The following is a 21,753-nucleotide window of genomic DNA, read 5'->3' as shown; positions in this document are numbered from 1 at the left end:
AAATATGTCCCCTTGCTCCGCATGTCCAGCAGTTACAGTCTTTAAAACATTCACTTGCTCTCGTATAAATTATCCTAAAAGTTCTTCTGGATGGTATTCTTTCCCTGCTTTGAGATGAGCTTGTTGCTGGGGTGTTCTTGTAGGTCCACTTCTTTTTCCTGATCTATAAAATCTGGCCTTTTGTTTGGTCCAAACTGTCTTTGGTTTCCAAGAACCTCTCATTTTTTTATTTTAGGGATTATTTCTGAATTTCTTTCTTTTAAATCTCTGTTATCTATTCCCAATGATTGTTGAGAGATCATTTTCTCTACAACATAATGAAGTATGTTTATATATACTCTTATCTTTTTGTAGTTCTTTTGTAATGTTGTCATGTGGCACCATTCTGCCAATTTTTCTTTCAGAAAAGAGGCGCGTCTTGCCAATGTATCTAGATACCTAGAACATATTCTTTTATCAGCATTTCTCTCCAGCGAATTGGCATTTTTGCGAAAAATAGCTGAAGAGCTACATTTTCCTCGACTCCTGAACTCCATATGTATTTAGTGAATAACATAATGTATTCATCAACTAAAAATATTTCATGCAACTCGAGACTATACAGAGCTTGAGTATATCTTCTCTTTTTCTATGTATCTTGATTATTGAAATAGTCTACCCCTATAAATTGTGCTTTAAATAGGGTGGTCATTCCTCCTCCAATATCGCTGAGGGATTCTCATGCTAAAACTGATTATTTAGTCTCTGGCATTGTAACGACCCACTGTATCAAGACGAGTTTTTTCAGCGTGTTTATGTCCTCACTCACACGCACCCTAGAAAACTTCCCAGAGGATCACCCATCCTATAATTTACCCAAGTCAAGCACGCTTAACTTTAGAGTTCTTATATGATTAGCTCCCGAAAATAAGATGCACCTTCTTGATATGAGTAGTACATATGAAATCTTTTAAGCTCTCCTCAACTATGCAGTCTCATACATACACAGTCTCAGAATCCCTCTCATTTCGGCACGGGATCGGTTCATTCATGTCTTCCTCCGCCTAGAAGTCTACCAGGAGCCACTCATTGTCCGTGCAACCTCTTGGTACCGGCGATCACTCACCGCCTCCTCAACCCCGGGCGTCACATGCCCACAAGCTTCCGCTTGGTTCGTCCTCGAACCATACCGTACTAAGAGAGGTCGGCTCTGATACCATTTGTAACGACCCACTGTATCAAGACGAGTCTTTTCAGCGTGCTTATGTCCTCACCCACACGCACCCTGTGAAACTTCCCAGAGGGTAGACTTGTCAAATTCGGCTGGGCCCGTCGGGCCGGCCCACCCCGCCATGGAAATGGGTTGGGTTGGGTTGGCCAAATCTCAGCCTGTTTGGAGGCGGGCCAAACGGGCTGAGCCCGCGCAGGCTGGCCCGCCAAATTTTTTTTTATTTATGCAAAATTGAATTTTTTAGTATTTTTATTCATATTTTTAGTTTTATTGAAATTATTTTGAATGAATTTTGATGATATTAAACTATGTAGTATTTTTTAAATTTTTCATATTTTATTTTACTAATTAATTTTATATATTATTAATTTTTCATGGTAATACTTTTTAATATTGATTAAACTATTTGATTAAATTTTATTTTTCATTTTATTAGCATTTCAAGTGTTTTTATAATTTTTTTAATTAAAAAATTAACATTTATTTTATAAAAAAAATTAATAAAAAATTAGGCGGGCCAGCCCGCCCAACCCGTGGTCCAAGGCGGGTTAGGTTGGGTTGAGCATTTGGAGGCCCGCCCCGCCCCGCCTAAAGGCAGGTTGAGGCGGGTTGCGGGCCGTCCCGCTTCGTCCCGCCAGCCCGTTTTGACATGTATACCAGAGGGTCACCCATCTTATAATTTTTCCAATTCAAGCACGCTTAAATTTGGAGTTCTTATATGATGAGCTCCCGAAAAGAAGATGCACCTTCTTGATATGAGTAGTACATATGAAATCTTTTAAGCTCTCCTCAACTATGCAGTCACATACTACACAGTCTCAGAATCCCTCTTATTCCGGCATGGGATCGGTTCATTCATGTCTCCCTCCGCCTAGAAGCCTACCGGGAGCCGCTCATTATCCGTGCAACCACTTGGCATCGGCGATCACTCTCCGCCTCCTCAGCCTCAGGCGTCACAAAATGAGTTTAATAAAATAACGAAGTGAGTAATAATATTTTTTTCTAGAAAAAAATTAATTAAGAAATAAATTTAAAATAAAAACAAAAATTAATAAAAAAATATGTGTGTTAAATATTTTATAAATGGATCTTAATACAAATTGTATATTATGGGTTGAATATATTTAAAAAATATACTTTCAAGGGGTCAAACATGTATTTTTAATATTTCATAGGGTGTATTTAGTGCGAAAAAAATCAAAATATTTGCACAGTCGCATGCGCAACAATAATTCATATGAAGGGACACGTGTGCTAATTTTATAAAAGGTCGGGGTTGAAGATGCCTATTAAAATTTCAGAGGAGAAAAATGTGTATTTTCAATATTTCACAGGGGTATTTGGTACAAATAACTCTTAAAATATATATCCAACACATAAAAAAATTATTAATTTTGTGTCAATTGTAATTATATTTTCTACAAAAGTAATTATGTTACATTTTTTTTTATTTTTGTTGCCTAATAATGTACTTTTTAGGAGATCATCAAGTCAAAAATTAAAATTACAAATTAAATTTCAATTTTAAAAAAACAAATGTTGAATACAAATAAATAAACAAATGACAAAATTATTTATTAATTATATAATCAATAAAACAAAAAAAAAACAAACAAAGAAGCAAAAAACAAAAAAAACAAACAAAGAAGCATAAAACATATGTCTGCTGTCATTAGCAATGGACGCTGGAAATATTAATTTTCAGCCTACTGAGAGCAATTTGCAGTATTTATGCATTGTCTTCCATAGTGCTGTATTTTTGAAATTAAAAATAGAAAAACCCTTGATATAACCTCAACAATGTGTGTGTATATTTATGCTACTATTTTGATAGTCCGATATAGTATTTAAATAATAAGAGACATCATTTTAATTATTTGTAACAAAATTATAATAATTTATTTATCTATGTTATTATATAAAAAATAAGAGCACGCTATAATAAATAGTTTTGATATATGACAAACCAAAAATTTTCTCCCAAAATACCGTTCCCTTACAATATCATTATTTTTTAAACGAAACAAAATACAATGCAATAAAATAAAACCTAAAATATTAAATTTAAAAATAATTTTAACTTTGCTATATATTTGACACGAAAATTTATTTTATATGAAAAAATAGTTTATATTCAAATATAATTAAGGGCAAGGGTGAGGTGCAAAAGTATGATGATCATTATTTTTTAAACGAAACAAAATACAATGCAATAAAATAAAACCTAAAATATTAAATTTAAAAATAATTTTAACTTGTGGTTTTATGTTATAACTCATCCTTGAGTTGATATATAATGGTTAACCGCGTTTCAGTTTGGAATTCAGTTTGGAATCTGACGATACAATTTTATTTTATTTTAAATATTATAATTGACGATTTAAGCATTTAGTCATTTTTTTTAATTTTGTTTTATTTATTTTAATAATTATAATTGTAATAATGAGTTTTGAATTGGTTTGAGTAGCAAAACAATTATATTTATGAATATATAGGAAAAAAAATTAAATTCATACTAAACAGTTTTAAATAATGTAAAATAAATATCAAAATAATAATAATATTTTTAATTTTGTTTTTTGAAAAATTGTTAAAATAAAAACATCGTTTAAATTTGTTTAGGTTTACTTATTTACAAATATCGGTCAAACAGACTTTGTAAATAAAATTCAATTTTATTTCATTCTAAATATTATAATTGACGATTTAAGCATTAATTTAGTCATTTTTTTTAATTTTGTTTTATTTATTTTAATAATTATAATTGTAATAATGAGTTTTGAATTGGTTTGAGTAGCAAAACAATTATATTTATGAATATATAGAAAAAAAATTAAATTCAAACTAAACAGTTTTAAATAATGTAAAATAAATATCAAAATATTAATAATATTTTTAATTTTTTTTTTAAAAAAATTGTTAAAATAAAAACATCGTTTAAATTTGTTTAGGTTTACTTATTTACAAATATCGGTCAAACAGACTTTGTAAATAAAATTCAATTTTATTTCATTCTAAATATTATAATTGACGATTTAAGCATTAATTTAGTCATTTTTTTTAATTTTGTTTTATTTATTTTAATAATTATAATTGTAATAATGAGTTTTGAATTGGTTTGAGTAGCAAAACAATTATATTTATGAATATATAGAAAAAAAATTAAATTCATACTAAACAGTTTTAAATAATGTAAAATAAATATCAAAATATTATAATAATTTTAATTTTGTTTTTTAAAAAATTGTTAAAATAACATCATTTAAATTTGTTTAGGTTTACTTATTTAAAAATATCGTTCAAACAGACTTTGTAAATAAAATTCAATTTCTTCATATTTATTTTTTTATAAATTATTTAAATAAAATTATAGTGCTTTAAAATTTATATATAGAAATTATATTCAATTTTTTACTAGTCCAAAACGTATTATTTCTTATTTTAATTTAAAACAAATTGAACTGTATTCAAAAATTTTATTTCAGGTTTATGTGAATTAAAAATTTTGACCCGGCCCAACCCATTTAATTAAAACAAATGGCCTAACCTAATTTCTTGTCTCTCACCTTTCCTCGACTTATAATAAGGCCATCTCCAATCAGGCACCATCTTGGCGTAAAATGCCAAAATGGCACCTGATTTGTTGCTCCAACCCAGCGCCATTTTTGGCGCTAGGTTAGTACAACGCTACAGTGTTGCACCATATTTGGTGCAACACTGTAGCTTAACGCTATCTTATTTTTTTGTTTTCTAATTAATTCTTTAATTATTTAAATTAATAAAATTAAAATTCATAAATAAAATAATTAGTTTAAATATTTAAATAAATAAAATAAAATTTTTAAAAAATTTTAAAATTATTCTAAAAATATATGTTATTAAAATTTTTAATTCATTAATATTTCTATGTAGAAAATATTATTTTAGAAATTATTGATATTTTAATTATTGTGTTTCAAAATATTTTGTGAAATAAATTAGTTGTTATGAATAAAATAATAGAGAATATTTCGAGAATATTCCTTTTAGTGTAGAGTTTAGAGTTAATGGGTTGGAGATGAGTGTTGTTTTTGGTGTAAGTGATCGACGGAAAACTAACACTCAAATATGCTATAAAAATCTCTCAGTTTCAGTCGAAATAATAGCAAGTGCACGATTCAAGTTATAATAAAATGTACTGAGTACGAGTATCGTCCTCAGGGACTAATCAATAATAATTTGTTTCTTAAATTTTTAACTACACAAAGTATCGAAAATTTGATTTGTGATTCTATCTACCATTTAAAACTAAGAACTCAATGTAAATAAATAACAATTTCACAACCAAGAACCCAATTCTCACGATTTAAAAATAACAATTTGAATAGATTTTGTTGGAATTTCGGTTCACCTTCCCCTTAATTGAACTGGACGATTGGAGCTTAATTTATGCGCATAAGTTTGACAGAAATTCCTGAAACATTGACACTCTCTCTCGAGGTTATGCCAAACTAATCAACTCAATGAAACAATTAAATCTCTCTAATTGTTTATCACGACTGATTGCTATGCGATCTATGAATTCTACAGCTTTCAATATGGTGATCTATGGCTATCAACATGTACTAAATACCATATCTCTATGCATATTTTAAGTCCATGGATTCTATCATTCGTCCTAATTATGAACCTATCTCTCGACAGCAATTCACAATTTACGAATCTATGTTAAGGGTAGCTAATCATCAACATAGAAAAAAAAACACATGATAAAATCAATTATAAACATAAACCATATCTCAATACGTCCGGTGATTCAATCACACTACAGTGTTTCAAGGTTCGGATCCCCTCGATTCCAACAAAATAAAAGTTTAGCTACTGAACGTCATTACAAAAATCAATCTAAAAATTGTTTAACATAAGAATTCAGAAAAGATGAAGAGAAAAACTCCCAACGGAGATGAGAAATCTTCAATCTCTTAGCCGCCGTCCTCTGTCTCTGTGCGATCTGTCTAACCCTCCAAACCGTTTAGTAAAATCCTATTTAAATGACCCAAGAGTCCTCATCAAACCAAATACCCGAAATAAAAATATTTCCCAAAATTACATGCAGGCGCCCTAGCGGTAGAAAACAGCCGCCCGGGCGCCTGCACTCTGCCTCGAGGATTTTCTTCAAATGGGAGTGCGCTCGGGCGGTAGAAAAGTGCCGCCCGGGCGCATGAAAATTAGGCCAGCTACTGTTTTGCTCAAGGATGGGTGCGCGTGGGAGGTAGAAAAGTGCCTCCCGGGCGCATGAAAATTAGGCCAGCTACTGTTTTGCTCAAGGATGGGTGCGCGTGGGCGGTAGAAAATAGCCGCCCGGGAGCCCTGTATTATTCCAGAAAAATCAAGCCCTTCTCTTGCTTTCCTCATGGCCGCATGCGTGCAACGCCTTCTCACTATAAATCAGCAATTCCTAGTGCTTTCCTGTAATATAAATAAATAAACCAAAGGAGTGACTACAAACACAATAAAACAGAACAAGAAAGGTAAGGAACAGACACAACGTGAACAAAACGAAAGCAAAACAAACACAAAACATGCAAAATAACGCACAAAAATGACTCCTATCAACCTCCCCAAACTAACCTTTTGCTTGCCCTCGAGCAAAATAGGTGACAACTAACATGCAAAAACAACGAAAAGACGACACAAGTAGGTGAACTTAACCTTCTCAAGCCTCAAAATTTTTTCCAAAAGAGAAACAATCCAATCAAATCAACATGCTGACCTTTTAAAAAAAATTAACACAAACTAGTAAACCTTGCAAACTTCAAAATCTCGCAACTCCGTTTTTGGAATACTCTACTCCGAATTCAATTCACACATCCTCAGATCATAAGGACTTTTTCAGTTATGATAGGATCAAGATTTAGAAATGTTCACTGATACACACACTCATGACTGGTATAACTCAATAATAGTGTGTGCGTGTTTTGATCAAGAATCCATATTCATTAACCATGTCTATCAACAGTCCATAAGAAAAATCCTTACAACCCCTCTCCACTAGTATATTAGGTAACTGTGACTCGGTCTAGGTCTTAGTCAGCTTTTGATGTCAGGCTAGGCTAATGGCTCGAAATGAAGAAAAAGAATTCAAAGAGGGAGTAAATGATGATCATTCTCTACAGTCTACTCTTTTTGATTCAAAAATTTGCACCTTTTCACATTCATTGATTTCCATATATTTTTTTCTTTTTTCGCCTTCTGCCAACATTCTTTTCTTACTTTTTCACCATTTTGAACAACAACCAACACAACATTCCATTCTCAATTTTTCAGCAGGAGCTTGAAAAGACATAATCTAAATTCACTTTACTCCCCACAAGGTAGGAATGAGTGTTTAAGCTATAGTTAGTAGTTGTAGGATATTGAAAAATGTCGAATGGGGGTTTACCACACGTTTTCACGCATGTCATTCGTTTTCTATTAAGCTCAAATTAGGTACTAGGAAAATAATAATACACCAAGGTTGGTTTGAAAGGCACAAACGAAATTCAGAAAGAATTGCCTATATCACTCCTAAGTCACAGTATACCCGTATTGCGCCTCGAGGGATGTTCGAACTTGTTCTAGACAAATTTTTATTCACAGTTACCTCATACAGATCTCAATCAGTGCAGAACAAAAAATCATCAGTAGTAAGCGATGATTACACCAAAACAAACTTCAGATTATTCACCTCTCGTGCTTATATAAACGTGAAGGTTCAACTGGGCATCTAAGGGTAATTCATGAAAAACTGTAAGCCCAAAGATCAAACAAATTGCCTCAATCATATCCAATTTTGTGTGTTTCAAATTCAGATTCAAGTGTACCTCACAGAGTGTTTAGAGATACATTCATCGACTTGGTTAAACTAGTTCAAAACTATTTGTCAAGCAAAGAAGATAATCATGGACTTAAAACTGCCATTTTTCAATTTTTTTTCATCATTGGCTTGATTATTTGGTTTCATTCACAACACTTGCAACAACACTACAAACGACTTGAACGAACATAAAGCATGAAAACAGACAGAAAAAAAAAAACAAAAGACACACACCCTCCCCTAACTAAAGACGAGCATTGTCCCCAATGCTACTTGACACTTCCAAAAGTAAGAACAAACAAAACAGAACACTAAAAAAAAAAACAAAACAAAAAGCACTAAACACTCCCCTGGTACTAATCAGAATCCTCCTCGTCGAATTCTTCGGGCAGATCCCGAACTGGCGGAGCGTATTGGAATTAGAAAGGTGGAGGATATGGCGGTGGCACCGGATAAGCTGCTGGGTCCATCCCAGCATTTGCGAGCAGCCCTCGCATCATGGCATTGGTAGATTCGTTGTAGGCTGCGTTCACCTCCTGGTATTTGTCCATATGCTGCACCCAGGCAGAGATTTTACTCAGTGTGTCATTCATGGTGCGTCGAGCAGGGGGTGGCTTAGGCACCGTCCTCGATGATTGACCGGGTCCAGAACACGCCCGGTATTGAGCTGTAAATTCCTTGAGTCGATACGCCTGTTTCGCCTTCAAAATAGTGTCATCCACCTCTTGCTTCGGGTGCAACCACTCTTCGTCGTCCCTGCTTGGGACACCAGCTTTTACACACAGTGCAGAAACAATTGTTGGAAAGAATATTGCAATGTTGGACGTGCGAATGGAAGTATACAACTCTTGGTTGATAATTCGTCCAACATTGAGTGGCCATTGCTTGTGCAGGGCATACAGCAGCACCGCCCTAGTCATCACCACCGTTTGGGTGTGGGATACCGGCATCAACCTGTGAGTCAGAAAAGCATACCACAAGGCCGGTTCTAGCCGCAAATATTTTTCTTTAAACGATACAAATTTAACCGGTTCTTTCCACACGTTTTCATCATAGCACAGGACCCTAGAGATTTCATTATAGTCCGGATTGGCCCTAAATGCTTGAAATTGGCTATCATCTACATCCGGGGTTTTCAACAAATTATTAATTGCGGCAGGAGTGAAAGAAACCATCTTACCCCGCACAAAAGCCGTGCTATCTGTACGCTCGATAGCGTTGGCGTAGAACTCTCTTACCAAGGGTACAATATCCGCTAGGGGTTGGCGGCAAAATTCGGTCCATCCTCGAGCCACTATGCCAAGAGAGGCGGTGCGTTCTTCAGAGAGATTGAATCCCCTCTCCGCAATTGGATTCCTATTAGATTTGGAGTCTTCATATCTCACCTTGGCTTCTTCGGAGACGAATTTCCCATCGATGATGTTGGATGGGGTAGCCCTTGAAGTTGCAAACTTTTGTTTCTTGGGTGCCATGGCTACAAAACTTGAAGAATCAAGTGATGGACCTGTGAATTTGAAAGAACAAAGAGAAGTATGGAGTGAGAGAGAGAGAGCGGCGAGAGAGATTAGGGTTAGGGAGAGAAGTTTGAAAGGGAATTGTGAAAGAAAGAAAGGGGGATCGGGTTTTATTTTTCTGAGTCTGCGCGATGCACCCGGGCGGTAAAAAATAGCCGCCCGGGCGCACCCTCTTTTTTTAAAAAAGCACGGGACAGTGGGCATGCGCCTGGGTGGCAAAAATAGCCGCTCGGGCGCACCCCAAAACTTTGAAAACTTAAAAAAAATAGTACTCAACTCGGAACAGAAAAAAACTAACTTAAAAGGTTTTTAAAATTAAAACTAAAACTAAAACTAACAAAAACAAAAATAAGTCAAAGAGAAAGTAGAATGTAGTTCTCAATTTAAAGTCGAGAGCTTGACTTTTCTTCCTCCCCAGACTAGTCTTGGTCAGTCAATGTGGTGATGACCATCATGTAATCAATGTCACCCCCCATATAGTGCTTGAGCCTTTGAGCATTGACCGTAAAAGACTCGTTTCTGGCATCTTTGATCTCAATGGCCCCCGATGGATACACCCTGGTGATTTTATAGGGACCAGACCACCTAGACTTCAGTTTCCCAGGAAACAGCCTCAATCGGGAGTTAAATAGCAAGACAGCATCTCCTTCCTTGAATTCCCGCTGACGAATGCGCCTGTCATGTATTCTATTGGTTCGTTCCTTGTACGAAACCGCCATATCATATGCACTGTCGCGGAATTCCTCCAATTGATTAAGCTCTAGCAATTGCTTTTCACCTGCAGCAGCAAATTCAAAGTTTAGGATCTTAGTAGCCCAATATGCTCTATGTTCTAACTCAACAGGTAAATGACATGTCTTTCCAAATAACAATCTATAAGGAGAAGTGCCTATAGGTGTTTTAAACGCTGTCCTATAGGCCCATAAGGCATCATCAAGTCGAAGTGCCCAATCTTTCCGATTAGTATTCACACTTTTCTCCAAAATTTGTTTGATTTCTCGATTGGACACTTCCACTTGGCCACTGGTCTGGGGATGATATGGGGTAGAGACTTTATGATTGACACCATATTTTTTCAAAAGTTTGTCAAAAAGTTTATTGTAAAAGTGGGTGCCACCATCACTAATGATTGCACGGGGTGTACCAAACCGATTAAAAATATTTTTCTTCAAAAATTTCAGTACAACCTGTGCAACATTTGTCGCATAAGCTTCAGCCTCTACCCACTTTGAAACATAATCGACTGCGACCAAAATGTATTTTTTTGTCAAAGAAAGTGGAAATGGTCCCATGAAGTCGATTCCCCATATATCAAATATCTCACACTCAATGATATTATTTAAAGGCATTTCATTTCGGTTAGAGATATTACCTGTCCGCTGACATCTATCACAAGCTAAGACAAACAAACGCGCATCCTTAAAGAGATTGGGCCAATAGAACCCACATTCAAGTACCTTTGCTGCTGTTTTAGCTGGCCCAGCATGGCCACCTACCTCACGATCATGAAAATGATTGAGGATGCTTTGCATTTCTCCTTCCGCCACACATCTCCGGATCATCGAGTCAGCACATATTTTAAACAAAAAAGGTTCCTCCCAAAAATAATGCTTTACATCTGATAAAATTTTTTTCTTCTGATGGAAAGACAGGTTATGTGGGAGTGTGCTTGTGATCAGATAATTAGCAAAATTTGCATACCATGGTGAATTTTCTATGGCAAAAAGTTTTTCATCAGGGAACCAATCATCTATATCCTCTATGTCAGTTTGTGCACCGTCAGCAATGCATTCTAATCTAGACAGATGATCAGCTACTATATTCTCAACACCCTTCTTATCCCTGATCTCTAAATCAAATTCTTGCAAAAGTAAGATCCATCTAATCAGTCTAGGTTTGGCATCTTTTTTCGTCAACAAGTGCTTAATTGCAGAGTGATCTGTGTATACTGTGATTCTGGAAAGTACAAGGTATGAATGAAATTTGTCCAGTGCAAATACTACAGCTAGCAATTCTTTTTCAGTGGTGACATAATTGAGTTGAGTTTCATTTAGAGTCTTGCTAGCATAGTAGATAGTTCGGAATACCTTGTCTATTCGTTGGCCAAGCACTGCGCCAACAGCCGAGTCATTTGCATCGCACATTACCTCAAATGGGAGGTCCCAGTTTGGTGATGTCAGTATTGGTGCAGTCACCAGTCTTTCTTTCAAAACTTCAAAGGCCTGTAAACAATTTGAATCAAAGTCAAAAGGGGTATCTTTCATTAGCAAAGAGGACAGAGGTTTGGCATTTTTTGAAAAATCCTTAATAAACCGCCGATAGAAACCAGCATGCCCTAGGAAACTTTTGACTCCCTTGACTGTCGTAGGTGGAGGCAAATTTTTAATAATGTGCACCTTGGCCCTGTCCACATCGATTCCCTGTTCAGAAATTCGGTGACCCAATACTATACCTTCTGTCACCATGAAATGACACTTTTCCCAGTTCAGCACCAAATTTGTCTCCTCGCATCTCATTAAAACAGAATTCAAGTTATGCAGACATGCATCAAAAGATTGACCGAAAATAGAGAAATCATCCATGAAAATTTCCAAAATTTTTTTGACCATATCATGAAAAATGGAAGTCATGCACCTCTGAAAAGTAGCAGGAGCGTTACACAACCCGAAAGGCATACGTCTATAGGCAAATGTACCATATGGACAAGTGAATGTCGTTTTATCCTGGTCTTCAGGTGCAATCGCTATTTGATTGTATCCTGAATACCCATCTAAAAAACAGTAAAACTCATACCCCGCCAGTCTCTCTAGCATTTGATCAATGAAGGGAAGGGGAAAATGATCCTTACAGGTTGCGTCATTTAGTTTTCTATAGTCTATGCACACACGCCAACCTGTAACTGTTCTAGTGGGTATCAGTTCATTATTCTCATTCTGTATGACAGTAATTCCCCCCTTCTTTGGTACACATTGTACCGGACTCACCCATGGACTATCAGATATAAGATAAATGATACCTGCATCCAGAAGTTTGATCGTTTCGGCTTTACAACTTCCTGCATTTTCAGATTCAATCTCCTTTGTGTTTGGACCAATGGGTTGATGCTCTCTTCCATTAAAATCTTGTGCATGCATATGGATGGATTGATTCCTTTGATATCCGCCACTTTCCAAGCAAACACACTCTTGTGTTTCTTGAGCACCTCCATTAGTTTGGCCTCCATCTCACCTGTCAAAGAAGAAGATATTATGACAGGTAACTTATCATTCTCACCTAAAATCATATATTTGAGATGGACTGGTAATGGTTTCAATTCCACAGTAGGTGGTTCCTCAATGCTTGGTTTCTGAAGAACTAAATCCTTCCGGTCACCAAGGTCTTCAAGTCTAAGCTTTCCACCTCTTCTCCATGGCTAGTTGTCATTCAAATATGCAGTCATCTCTTCAATTTCATCACTGAAATCGTCCACATGCTCAGATATAAGTGCAGCTTCTAATGGTTCCTGAAAAGTATCCTGCACATAATCAAATAACAGTGAGTCCACTACATCTAGTTGAAAACATTCTTCATTATTCTGAGAAAATTTTAAAGCATTAAAAACGTCAAACGAAATTTTCTCTTCTCCTATTCTCAAAAGCAACTCTCCCTTCTGGACATCTATTAGTGCCTTTTCTGTTGCCAGGAAAGGTCTACCCAAAATGAGTGGCATGTCCAAATCCTCTTCCATATCTAGCACCATGAAGTCCACGGGGAAGGTGAATTTGTCCACTTTTACAAGCACGTCCTCGATTATCTCCCGTGGATATTTGATGGACCTGTCCGCCAGTTGTAACGACATTCTGGTGGACTTTGGTTCTCCCAATCTCAATTTCCTAAACACAGAGTAAGGCATTAGGTTTATACTAGCACCCAAATCACATAAAGCTTTGTGAAATTGAATATCATTAATCACACAAGAGATAGAGAAACTCCCTGGATCTTTTTTCTTTAATGGAATTTTATTTTGCACCAGTGCTGAGCAATTCTCAGTCAGACTAATCATTGCATGCTCCTCCAGTTTCCTCTTGTTGGAGAGGATCTCTTTCAAGAACTTCGCATAGCTTGGCATTTGCATCAGTGCATCGGCGAAGGGAATATTAATATTCAATTTCTTGAATACTTCCAGGAATTTGCCAAACTGAGAATCTAGTTTTGCCTTCTTCAGAGCTGCATGAAAAGGTGGTGGCACAACAATTTTTGCTTGTGAAGTGGGTGAAAGTGTTGGGATAGATGACTTACCTGAAATTTTTTCTGAAGTAGCCAATTCTGGCTCCTTCTCGATCTGTGGTACAGGCTCCACTGTCTTTCCACTCCTCAGTTCAATTGCTTTTACCTGCTCCTTCGGATTCTTCTCCGTGTCACTTGGCAAGGTACCCTGATCTCTGCTGGAAATTGTTTTGGCCAATTGCCCTATTTGATTCTCTAGATTCTTTATTGAGGCATCTTGATTCTGCATCCGGGTTTCAGTAGATGATATAAATTTCTGCATCATCTGCTCTAAACTCGACTTCTCCTCTTGAGGTTGTCTGCCATAGTTCTGATTCCCATATGGTTTATTGTTCTGTCCACCCCACGAGAAATTTGGATGCTGTCTCCACCCTGGATTATAGGAATTCGAGAATGGGTCATTCCTTGGGCGATTTTGATTTCCCATGTAACTTTCCATAACTCCCTCTGGTTGAGAAAATGTTTGACAGTCTTTCGTAAAATGCTCTGCACCGCATTTTACACACCACACTTCTTGAACTCGCATCACAGAGTTTCCTACACTCAGTTCCTCAATTCTCTTGTTCATGACTTCAAGTTGAGCGGCCACTGATGTGAACGCATCAACCTGATGAATTCCCATAGATTTCTGGGTTGCACTCCTTTCAGCCTGAGGGTGATAGCTACTAGATGCCATTTCCTCAATTAATTCATAACCATCGTCAGACGATTTTTGCAGTAAATTTCCACCTGCAGCTGCATCTAACATTGCACGATTTGAGTGAGAAAGACCATAATAAAAAGTTTGTACCACAAGACCGTCTGATAATTGGTGGTGTGGATATCTCCTCAGTAGATCTTTGTAGCGCTCCCATGCTTCGTAAAGTGTTTCCTGTTCTCCTTGGGAAAAAGTTGTGATGTTAGCTCTTAGCTTCATTGACTTAGATGGTGGGAAGTATTTGGTGAGGAAAGATTTCGCCAGATCATCCCAAGTAGTGATGGAACTTGCAGGTAAATTTGTTAGCCATGCTTTCGCCTTGTCTCGCAGTGAAAAAGGGAATAAACGCAACCGAATAGCGTCATCAGAAACTCCCTGTATCTTGAATGTATCACAAATTTCCAGAAAATTTGTAAGGTGCACATATGGTTCATCAATGACCGTCCCGCCAAATTGGAGTGTGTTCTGAATCATTTGAAGAATAGCAGGTTTTATCTCAAAGTGATTCGCTGCTACAGTTGGCCTGATGATGCTTGGTCTAGCATCTTCGAAGTTTGGCAAGGTGAAATCCATCATGGATCTGTAAACTAGTTGTTCTCGTTCTTGTTCTTCTTCCATTTCTTCTTGTTGTTGCCTTCTTCTTCTGTGAAAAGTTCTCTCGATTTCTGGATCAAAAGGCACTAGTTCCTCAGGTGAGAGTCGCATGCACTGCAAGAGAATCCTGCAGTTCACAGATGGAATAAAAATGATTAAAATTGTAATAGAGAAAAATCGAATAAAACAAATTAAAATCTCAATAGTCCCCGGAAACGGCGCCAAAAACTTGATCGACGGAATACTAACACTCAAATATGCTATAAAAATCTCTTAGTTCCAGTCGAAATAATCGCAAGTGCACGATTCAAGTTATAATAAAATGTACTGAGTACGAGTATCGTCCTCAGGGACTAATCAATAATAATTTGTTTCTTAAATTTTTAACTACACAAAGTATCGAAAAGTTGATTTGTGATTCTATCTACCATTTAAAACTAAGAACTCAATGTAAATAAATAACAATTTCACAACCAAGAACCCAATTCTCACGATTTAAAAATAACAATTTGAATAGATTTTGTTGGAATTTTGGTTCACCTTCCCCTTAATTGAACTGGACGATTGGAACTTAATTTATGCGCATAAGTTTGACAGAAATTCCTGAAACATTGACACTCTCTCTCGAGGTTATGCCAAACTAATCAACTCAATGAAACAATTAAATCTCTCTAATTGTTTATCACGACTAATTGCTATGCGATCTATGAATTCTACAGCTTTCAATCTGGTGATCTATGGCTATCAACATGTACTAAATACCATATCTCTATGCATATTTTAAGTCCATGGATTCTATCATTCGTCCTAATTATGAACCTATCTCTCGACAGCAATTCACAATTTACGAATCTATGTTAAGGGTAGCTAATCATCAATATAGAAAAAAAAACACATGATAAAATCAATTATAAACATAAATCATATCTCAATACGTCCGGTGACTCAATCACACTACAGTGTTTCAGGGTTCGGATCCCCTCGATTCCAACAAAATAAAAGTTTAGCTACTGAACGTCATTACAAAAATCAATCTAAAAATTGTTTAACATAAGAATTCAGAAAAGATGAAGAGAAAAACTCCCAACGGAGATGATAAATCTTCAATCTCTTAGCCGCCGTCCTCTGTCTCTGTGCGATGTGTCTAACCCTCCAAACCGTTTAATAAAATCCTATTTAAATGACCCAAGAGTCCTCATCAAACCAAATACCCGAAATAAAAATATTTCCCAAAATTACATGCAGGCGCCCTAGCGGTAGAAAACAGCCGCCCGGGAGCCTGCACTCTGCCTCGAGGATTTTCTTCAAATGGGAGTGCGCTCGGGCGGTAGAAAAGTGCCGCCCGGGCGCATGAAAATTAGGCCAGCTACTGTTTTGCTCAAGGATGGGTGCGCGTGGGCGGTAGAAAAGTGCCGCCCGAGCGCATGAAAATTAGGCCAGCTACTGTTTTGCTCAAGGATGGGTGCGCGTGGGCGGTAGAAAACAGCCGCCCGGGCGCCCTGTATTATTCCAGAAAAATCAAGCCCTTCTCTTGCTTTCTTCATGGCCGCATACGTGCAACGTCTTCTCACTATAAATCAGCAATTCCTAGTGCTTTCCTGTAATATAAATAAATAAACCAAAGAAGTGACTACAAACACAATAAAACAATAAAACAGAACAAGAAAGATAAGGAACAGACACAACGTGAACAAAACGAAAGCAAAACAAACACAAAACATGTCAAATAACGCACAAAAACGACTCCTATCAGTAAGAATTACACTATTTTGAAGTTAATGTTACACTAAAATAGCATAATGGGTTGGAGATGGCCTAAGCACAAACACAAAAGCAGCACACTGCTCATACAAAGAAGCCGCCGGAAAAACCACCGTGAAGCACTGGACAACGTCAAGGTGGACCTCGTTCCGGTTCCGTTCCTATCTACTACATTTTTACCCAGATGTGTTTTTTTTTTTCTCTCCTACAATACAATTCATTATTATTGATTAATTTCTACCTTTTATTTTATTAAATTTCACATTTCTGCAAGCCATAAAATATTCAGTTTTTAAAGGGAAATTAAATAAAATTAGAAACAAATCCAAGTGGATTATATTTTTGGGCTCTCGATTTGTTCGATCCAATCGCTTGTCAAAAAATTCCCCAATAGTTAGGTTTTCGATCGATGGAGGCGAATGCTCTGTCTTTGCGTGTAAGCGGTGAATGCTCTGTCTTTTGTGTGTAAGTTTTTCGAAAGTTTCATTAATCTTGTATGTAGTTTTTCCAGCTTGCGATCAATTAGTTTATGGTTGTGGTGTTGGCGTTAGTTTTCTTGATGCATTGATTGTTATTGCTTTTGATATTGGTCGATTGTGGTCCATGTTATTGCTTTTGATATTGGTGGATTGTGGTGGATTTCTTGATGTTATTGGTTTGATTGCAGAATCTGTGAATCACCCCAACATAAACAAAGGGTGTACTTTGCGATGGGTGGTGCTGCTCTGATCCCACCAGTTCTGCTCCTGAAAAGATCAAAAGACAAATCGGTGGCTGAAATGCAGCAACTTACGAATGAGACTACAACTGAGATGGTCGTGATGAGACAAGATATTAACGATAGCTTTTGAGGTGAGTTAGGTCCAAGTTTAATTTCTTAACATGGTATCAGAGCTCTCAATTTTTGCTCATTTTTGAAATCTCAATCGTTTTCGCTGACGGTTTCTGAATTTCTTCTTCGTATCGGATCTTTCATGGCGGCGCGTCTGGACATCCATGATCCTCTGTATTTAGTTCAATCGGATACACCGGGGTTGAGTTTAATCTCTGAGCAGCTTACTGGATCTGAGAATTACAATATCTGGAGTCGTGCTATGTTGATTTGCTTGCGTGCTAAGAATAAAATCGCTTTCATCGATGGGAGTTATCAACGTCCTGAAGCTGGATCTGCTACTTTACCGGCATGGGAGCGCTGTAATGCATTGGTACTCTCTTGGATTTTGAACTCTGTATCTAAGGAGATATTTGGAGGTATTGTCTATTCTTCTGATGCCTTCACTGTTTGGAATGATTTGAAAGAGCGGTTTAATAGAGTAAATGGTTCTAGGATTTTTTCAATCCTTCGAGAACTCAATCGTTTGGTGCAAGGCAATGTTACTGTCACCTCATATTATTCTAAATTGAAGCAATTGTGGGATGAGTACTCTTCATTTGTTGCATTGCCTACTTGTGAGTGTGAATCTGTGAAGACGTACATTGAACATGATCAACAACACAAGTTACTTCAATTCCTTATGGGACTTAATGACAGTTTTGCTCATGTTCGGAGTCAGATTTTACTTATGGATCCTCTTCCTACAGTAGGTCAAGCATATGCTCTAATTTCACAAGAAGAATCTCATCGTTCTCTGATGGTTCCACCTTCCTCACTCTCTGACCTCGGAACTTCTGCTTTTTACTCAGCACAGAATAAGCCTGAAGTTAGGAAGAAAGAACCATTGTATTGTGTATATTGCAACTGGCCAGGGCATACCAAAGCAACATGTTTCAAACTTGTTGGTTATCCCCCTGGGCATCGTTTCTATAAAGGATCGGGAAAAGGTCAAAATTATACACATCCTAGGATGGTCCAAAGCAATCAAAATTTATTGGCCATGCTAACATGTTTAGCAATGATGTTATTAAAGCAGACCAACCGGGATCACATATTTCTTCTACTGGAATGTTCACTCCTGAACAATATGCTGCTATATTGAAGCTTCTGCAGACTAAACAAGCACTAGAAAATACTTCCACATCTGTGGTTAACATGGCAGGTAGTCAGTTAGTTGTAACCATTTTTGGTCAAACCTTATGGAAACAGATTTACATTTTCTCTCGAGCAATATAAGGAGCAGCAGGTTGTTTTTGAATATATGTTTAAATAATTTTTTTAATTATATTTTATTTTAATAGATTATGTTTTATTTTAAATTATGGAGGAGGAGGAGGAGCAGAGGAATAAAAATTTGTTGACTTGGGTCCTTGGTATCTTTAAAGGAGGACATTGAATATGCTATACAATTTTGTGATTTTATGTCATCAGTCATCCTTGTTTGAGACTTTTCTTCTCGACTTCCTTCTCTTCAACTACAGCTTTCTCAGTCCTTTCAGATGATTGGCTTTCTTCTCTATCTACTTGCTTTTCACTCCCCCAACATGATAACATTGCACTGTTCCTTCGGATTTACTTCAGTCAAGTAAATTCACAAATGAACTCATATGTTTAGATATGTAATAGAAATAGATAGATAATAGATATAATTATAATAATAATAATAATAATAATACAACAAAAAACACATTAAAAGAACGCATTAATGAGAAAAGGACTTGCACTCGATCCTATGAACTCATGGGATCGAGCGCACCAATTCAGTGCCATTCTCTGCCTCAACAAATTGAAGGGCCGCACTCGATATGGCCAATAATCCAACCGCCTGATTGGAGCAAAGTTCGGTCGAACCGATCCTTGGCTTCGGTGGCACCAATCTCTCCACAACAAACAAATAAAAATTCCGGTGATAAGATGAAAGCACCAAAATTTTTAAACAACTGTCCCATCCCCCCTTTTTTTATTTATTCAATGATTTTATTGTACTAACTATTTAATTAATATTTTTAATTATTTAAGTTTATTTGTCAAAATGATTTTTATTATGCAATTTAATTGTTTTAAATAAATGTTTTAAAAGTTTAAGCTTTCATACTTAAATTATTTTAATGGAATTTGGAATTTACTCTTCGTAGCACAAGGCCGAGCATCTCAGACTTTGTCCCCAGCCGCATACACGATCGCAAAGGAACAGGAGCTTGGTGGAGGGTTTGTGCAAATTTCTTCTTGACTCGGTAATAAGCTACATTTTTAAATGGTGAGCAAGAAGGGATTCCAACGTGCCTTGATAATTATTAGCAAGAAATAATACTTATGTGGCGCGCACGGCCCTCCGGGACACACGGATCTCCAAACTAAAATAAAAACCTTGCTACCTTGAAAAGTTCTCATGATGTATGAATGTTTGAATTGAATTTGGATAAGAGTGTTTTGAAACGTAGACTAAGCTTGTGCAGGATGCATAATTATGATATATAATGGTTAATAGTGTTTCAGTTTGGAATGGAATTTGACGATACAATTTTATTTCATTCTAAGTATTATAATTGACTATTTAAGCATTTATTCATTTTTTTTTAATTTTGTTTTATTTATTTTAATAATTATAATTGTAATAATTAGTTTTGAATTGGTTTGAGTATTTTACTACGATTATAGCAAAACAATTATATTTATGAATATATAGAAAAAAAATTAAATTCATACTAAACAGTTTTAAATAATGAAAACTTTGTAATGAAAGATCTTATTCATTACAAGTTTATCGTCAAAAAAATAATGTAAAATAAATATTAAAATAATAATAATATTTTTAATTTTGTTTTTTTAAAAAAAATTAATCTAACAACATCGTTTAATGTTTAGGTTTACTTATTTACAAATATGAAACCTCGGTCAAACAGACTTTGTAAATAAAATTCAATGTTTTCATATTTATTTTTTTATAAATTATTTAAATAAAATTATAATGCTTTAAATTTTATATATAGAAATTATATTCAATTTTTTACTAGTCCAAGACGTATTATTTCTTATTTTAATTTAAAACAAATTGATATTTATTTCAGGTTCTATTTGAATTAAAAAATTTGTTCTAAAAATAATTTTTTTATTACTTAAAATAAAAATTTAATATTAAACATACTGATATTAATTTTTTTAAAAAAATTGATTATTTGGTTCAACTTATATTCTATAGAAACACTAGAAACAAAATTGAGTTAACATGTTTTAGTCATTTCTATGATTATGTGATATTTTCAGATGTATAATAATTTGGAATATGAATTTAAGTTCAAATACAAATTTTTAATTGAAATTAAACTTAAATTATAATTAAGTTATATTGTCTATAAATTATGACATAATAATGATTAATCTTATTTATTCACATTTAGAGGTGAAAAAATACCGAATTTGGGTATACTGAGATTATCGTATCGAAAAATACAAATTTCGGTCAACCGAAGATTTTGATACGGTATGGTAACGCAACGATAATTCATTTTTCAGTATGATATCGATATGAAATTCGAAAAATTTGGTATATATCGAAATTATAAAATAATATATAAAAAAATTTAAAATATATAAGTTTTTTCCGGTATAAAACTTTGATTTTGTACCGAAATCATATTAGATCGTAAAATTTTGACATAATCGGTATTGTAAGGTATAATTGCACAGTTTGTCGTGTAGAGTTCATGTTGTCCACGGTGTTACAACACCAGAGACAACATGCCGTGAAAAATAATAATATAAAATAACAAGTAAAATAAATAACACCAGAAATAACAAGTACCGGAGGAGTACTAGAAGTGTTGCTTCCTTCTTTCACAAAAACAATTGGTTTAGAAGACTCTCTAGTTTCAAACATACTATGTTTAAAACCAAGTCCAGGCTTGCCGTCTTTTCCCATAATCAACATAGATTCAAGCTTGGTTTTGCTCGAATTAAACCTAGCTAGTGTCATGTTACTTTTTCAAGCTCCCCTTTGGCCAT

General features: G+C 35.5%; 2 protein-coding genes across 6 annotated transcripts; one reads left to right on the top strand and one right to left on the bottom strand.

Annotated features, from left to right (window-relative positions):
- Positions 1-12,971: 12,971 nt before the first annotated feature.
- On the bottom strand, positions 12,972-15,227 carry LOC140873635 (uncharacterized). Its single transcript, XM_073276829.1, has one exon. The coding sequence runs from the start codon at positions 15,225-15,227 to the stop codon at positions 12,972-12,974; it is 2,256 nt and encodes a 751-aa protein (XP_073132930.1).
- Positions 15,228-16,942: 1,715 nt separating this feature from the next.
- Positions 16,943-18,987, top strand: LOC140876164 (uncharacterized). 5 transcript variants are annotated; one of them, XR_012148692.1, is made up of 3 exons: positions 17,222-17,342; positions 17,545-17,729; positions 17,892-18,294. XR_012148692.1 is itself a non-coding variant. In XM_073280047.1 (2 exons), the coding sequence occupies exon 2, from the start codon at positions 17,852-17,854 to the stop codon at positions 18,851-18,853; it is 1,002 nt and encodes a 333-aa protein (XP_073136148.1). In that variant the 5' UTR covers positions 16,943-17,014; positions 17,545-17,851; the 3' UTR covers positions 18,854-18,987. The 5 variants fall into 5 exon arrangements, 4 of the variants coding, with proteins under 4 accessions (XP_073136148.1, XP_073136145.1, XP_073136146.1 ...); XM_073280047.1 differs by lacking the exon at positions 17,222-17,342 and adding an exon at positions 16,943-17,014 and having other exon boundaries at positions 17,545-18,987; XM_073280044.1 differs by having other exon boundaries at positions 17,545-18,987.
- Positions 18,988-21,753: the final 2,766 nt, after the last annotated feature.

The sequence above is a fragment of the Henckelia pumila genome, chromosome 1 (genome assembly GCF_033568475.1).
Source record: "Henckelia pumila isolate YLH828 chromosome 1, ASM3356847v2, whole genome shotgun sequence".
Classification (NCBI taxonomy): domain Eukaryota; kingdom Viridiplantae; phylum Streptophyta; class Magnoliopsida; order Lamiales; family Gesneriaceae; genus Henckelia; species Henckelia pumila.
The sequence above is the reverse complement of the archived record's forward strand: the minus strand, read 5'-3'. Positions and strand labels throughout refer to the sequence as shown.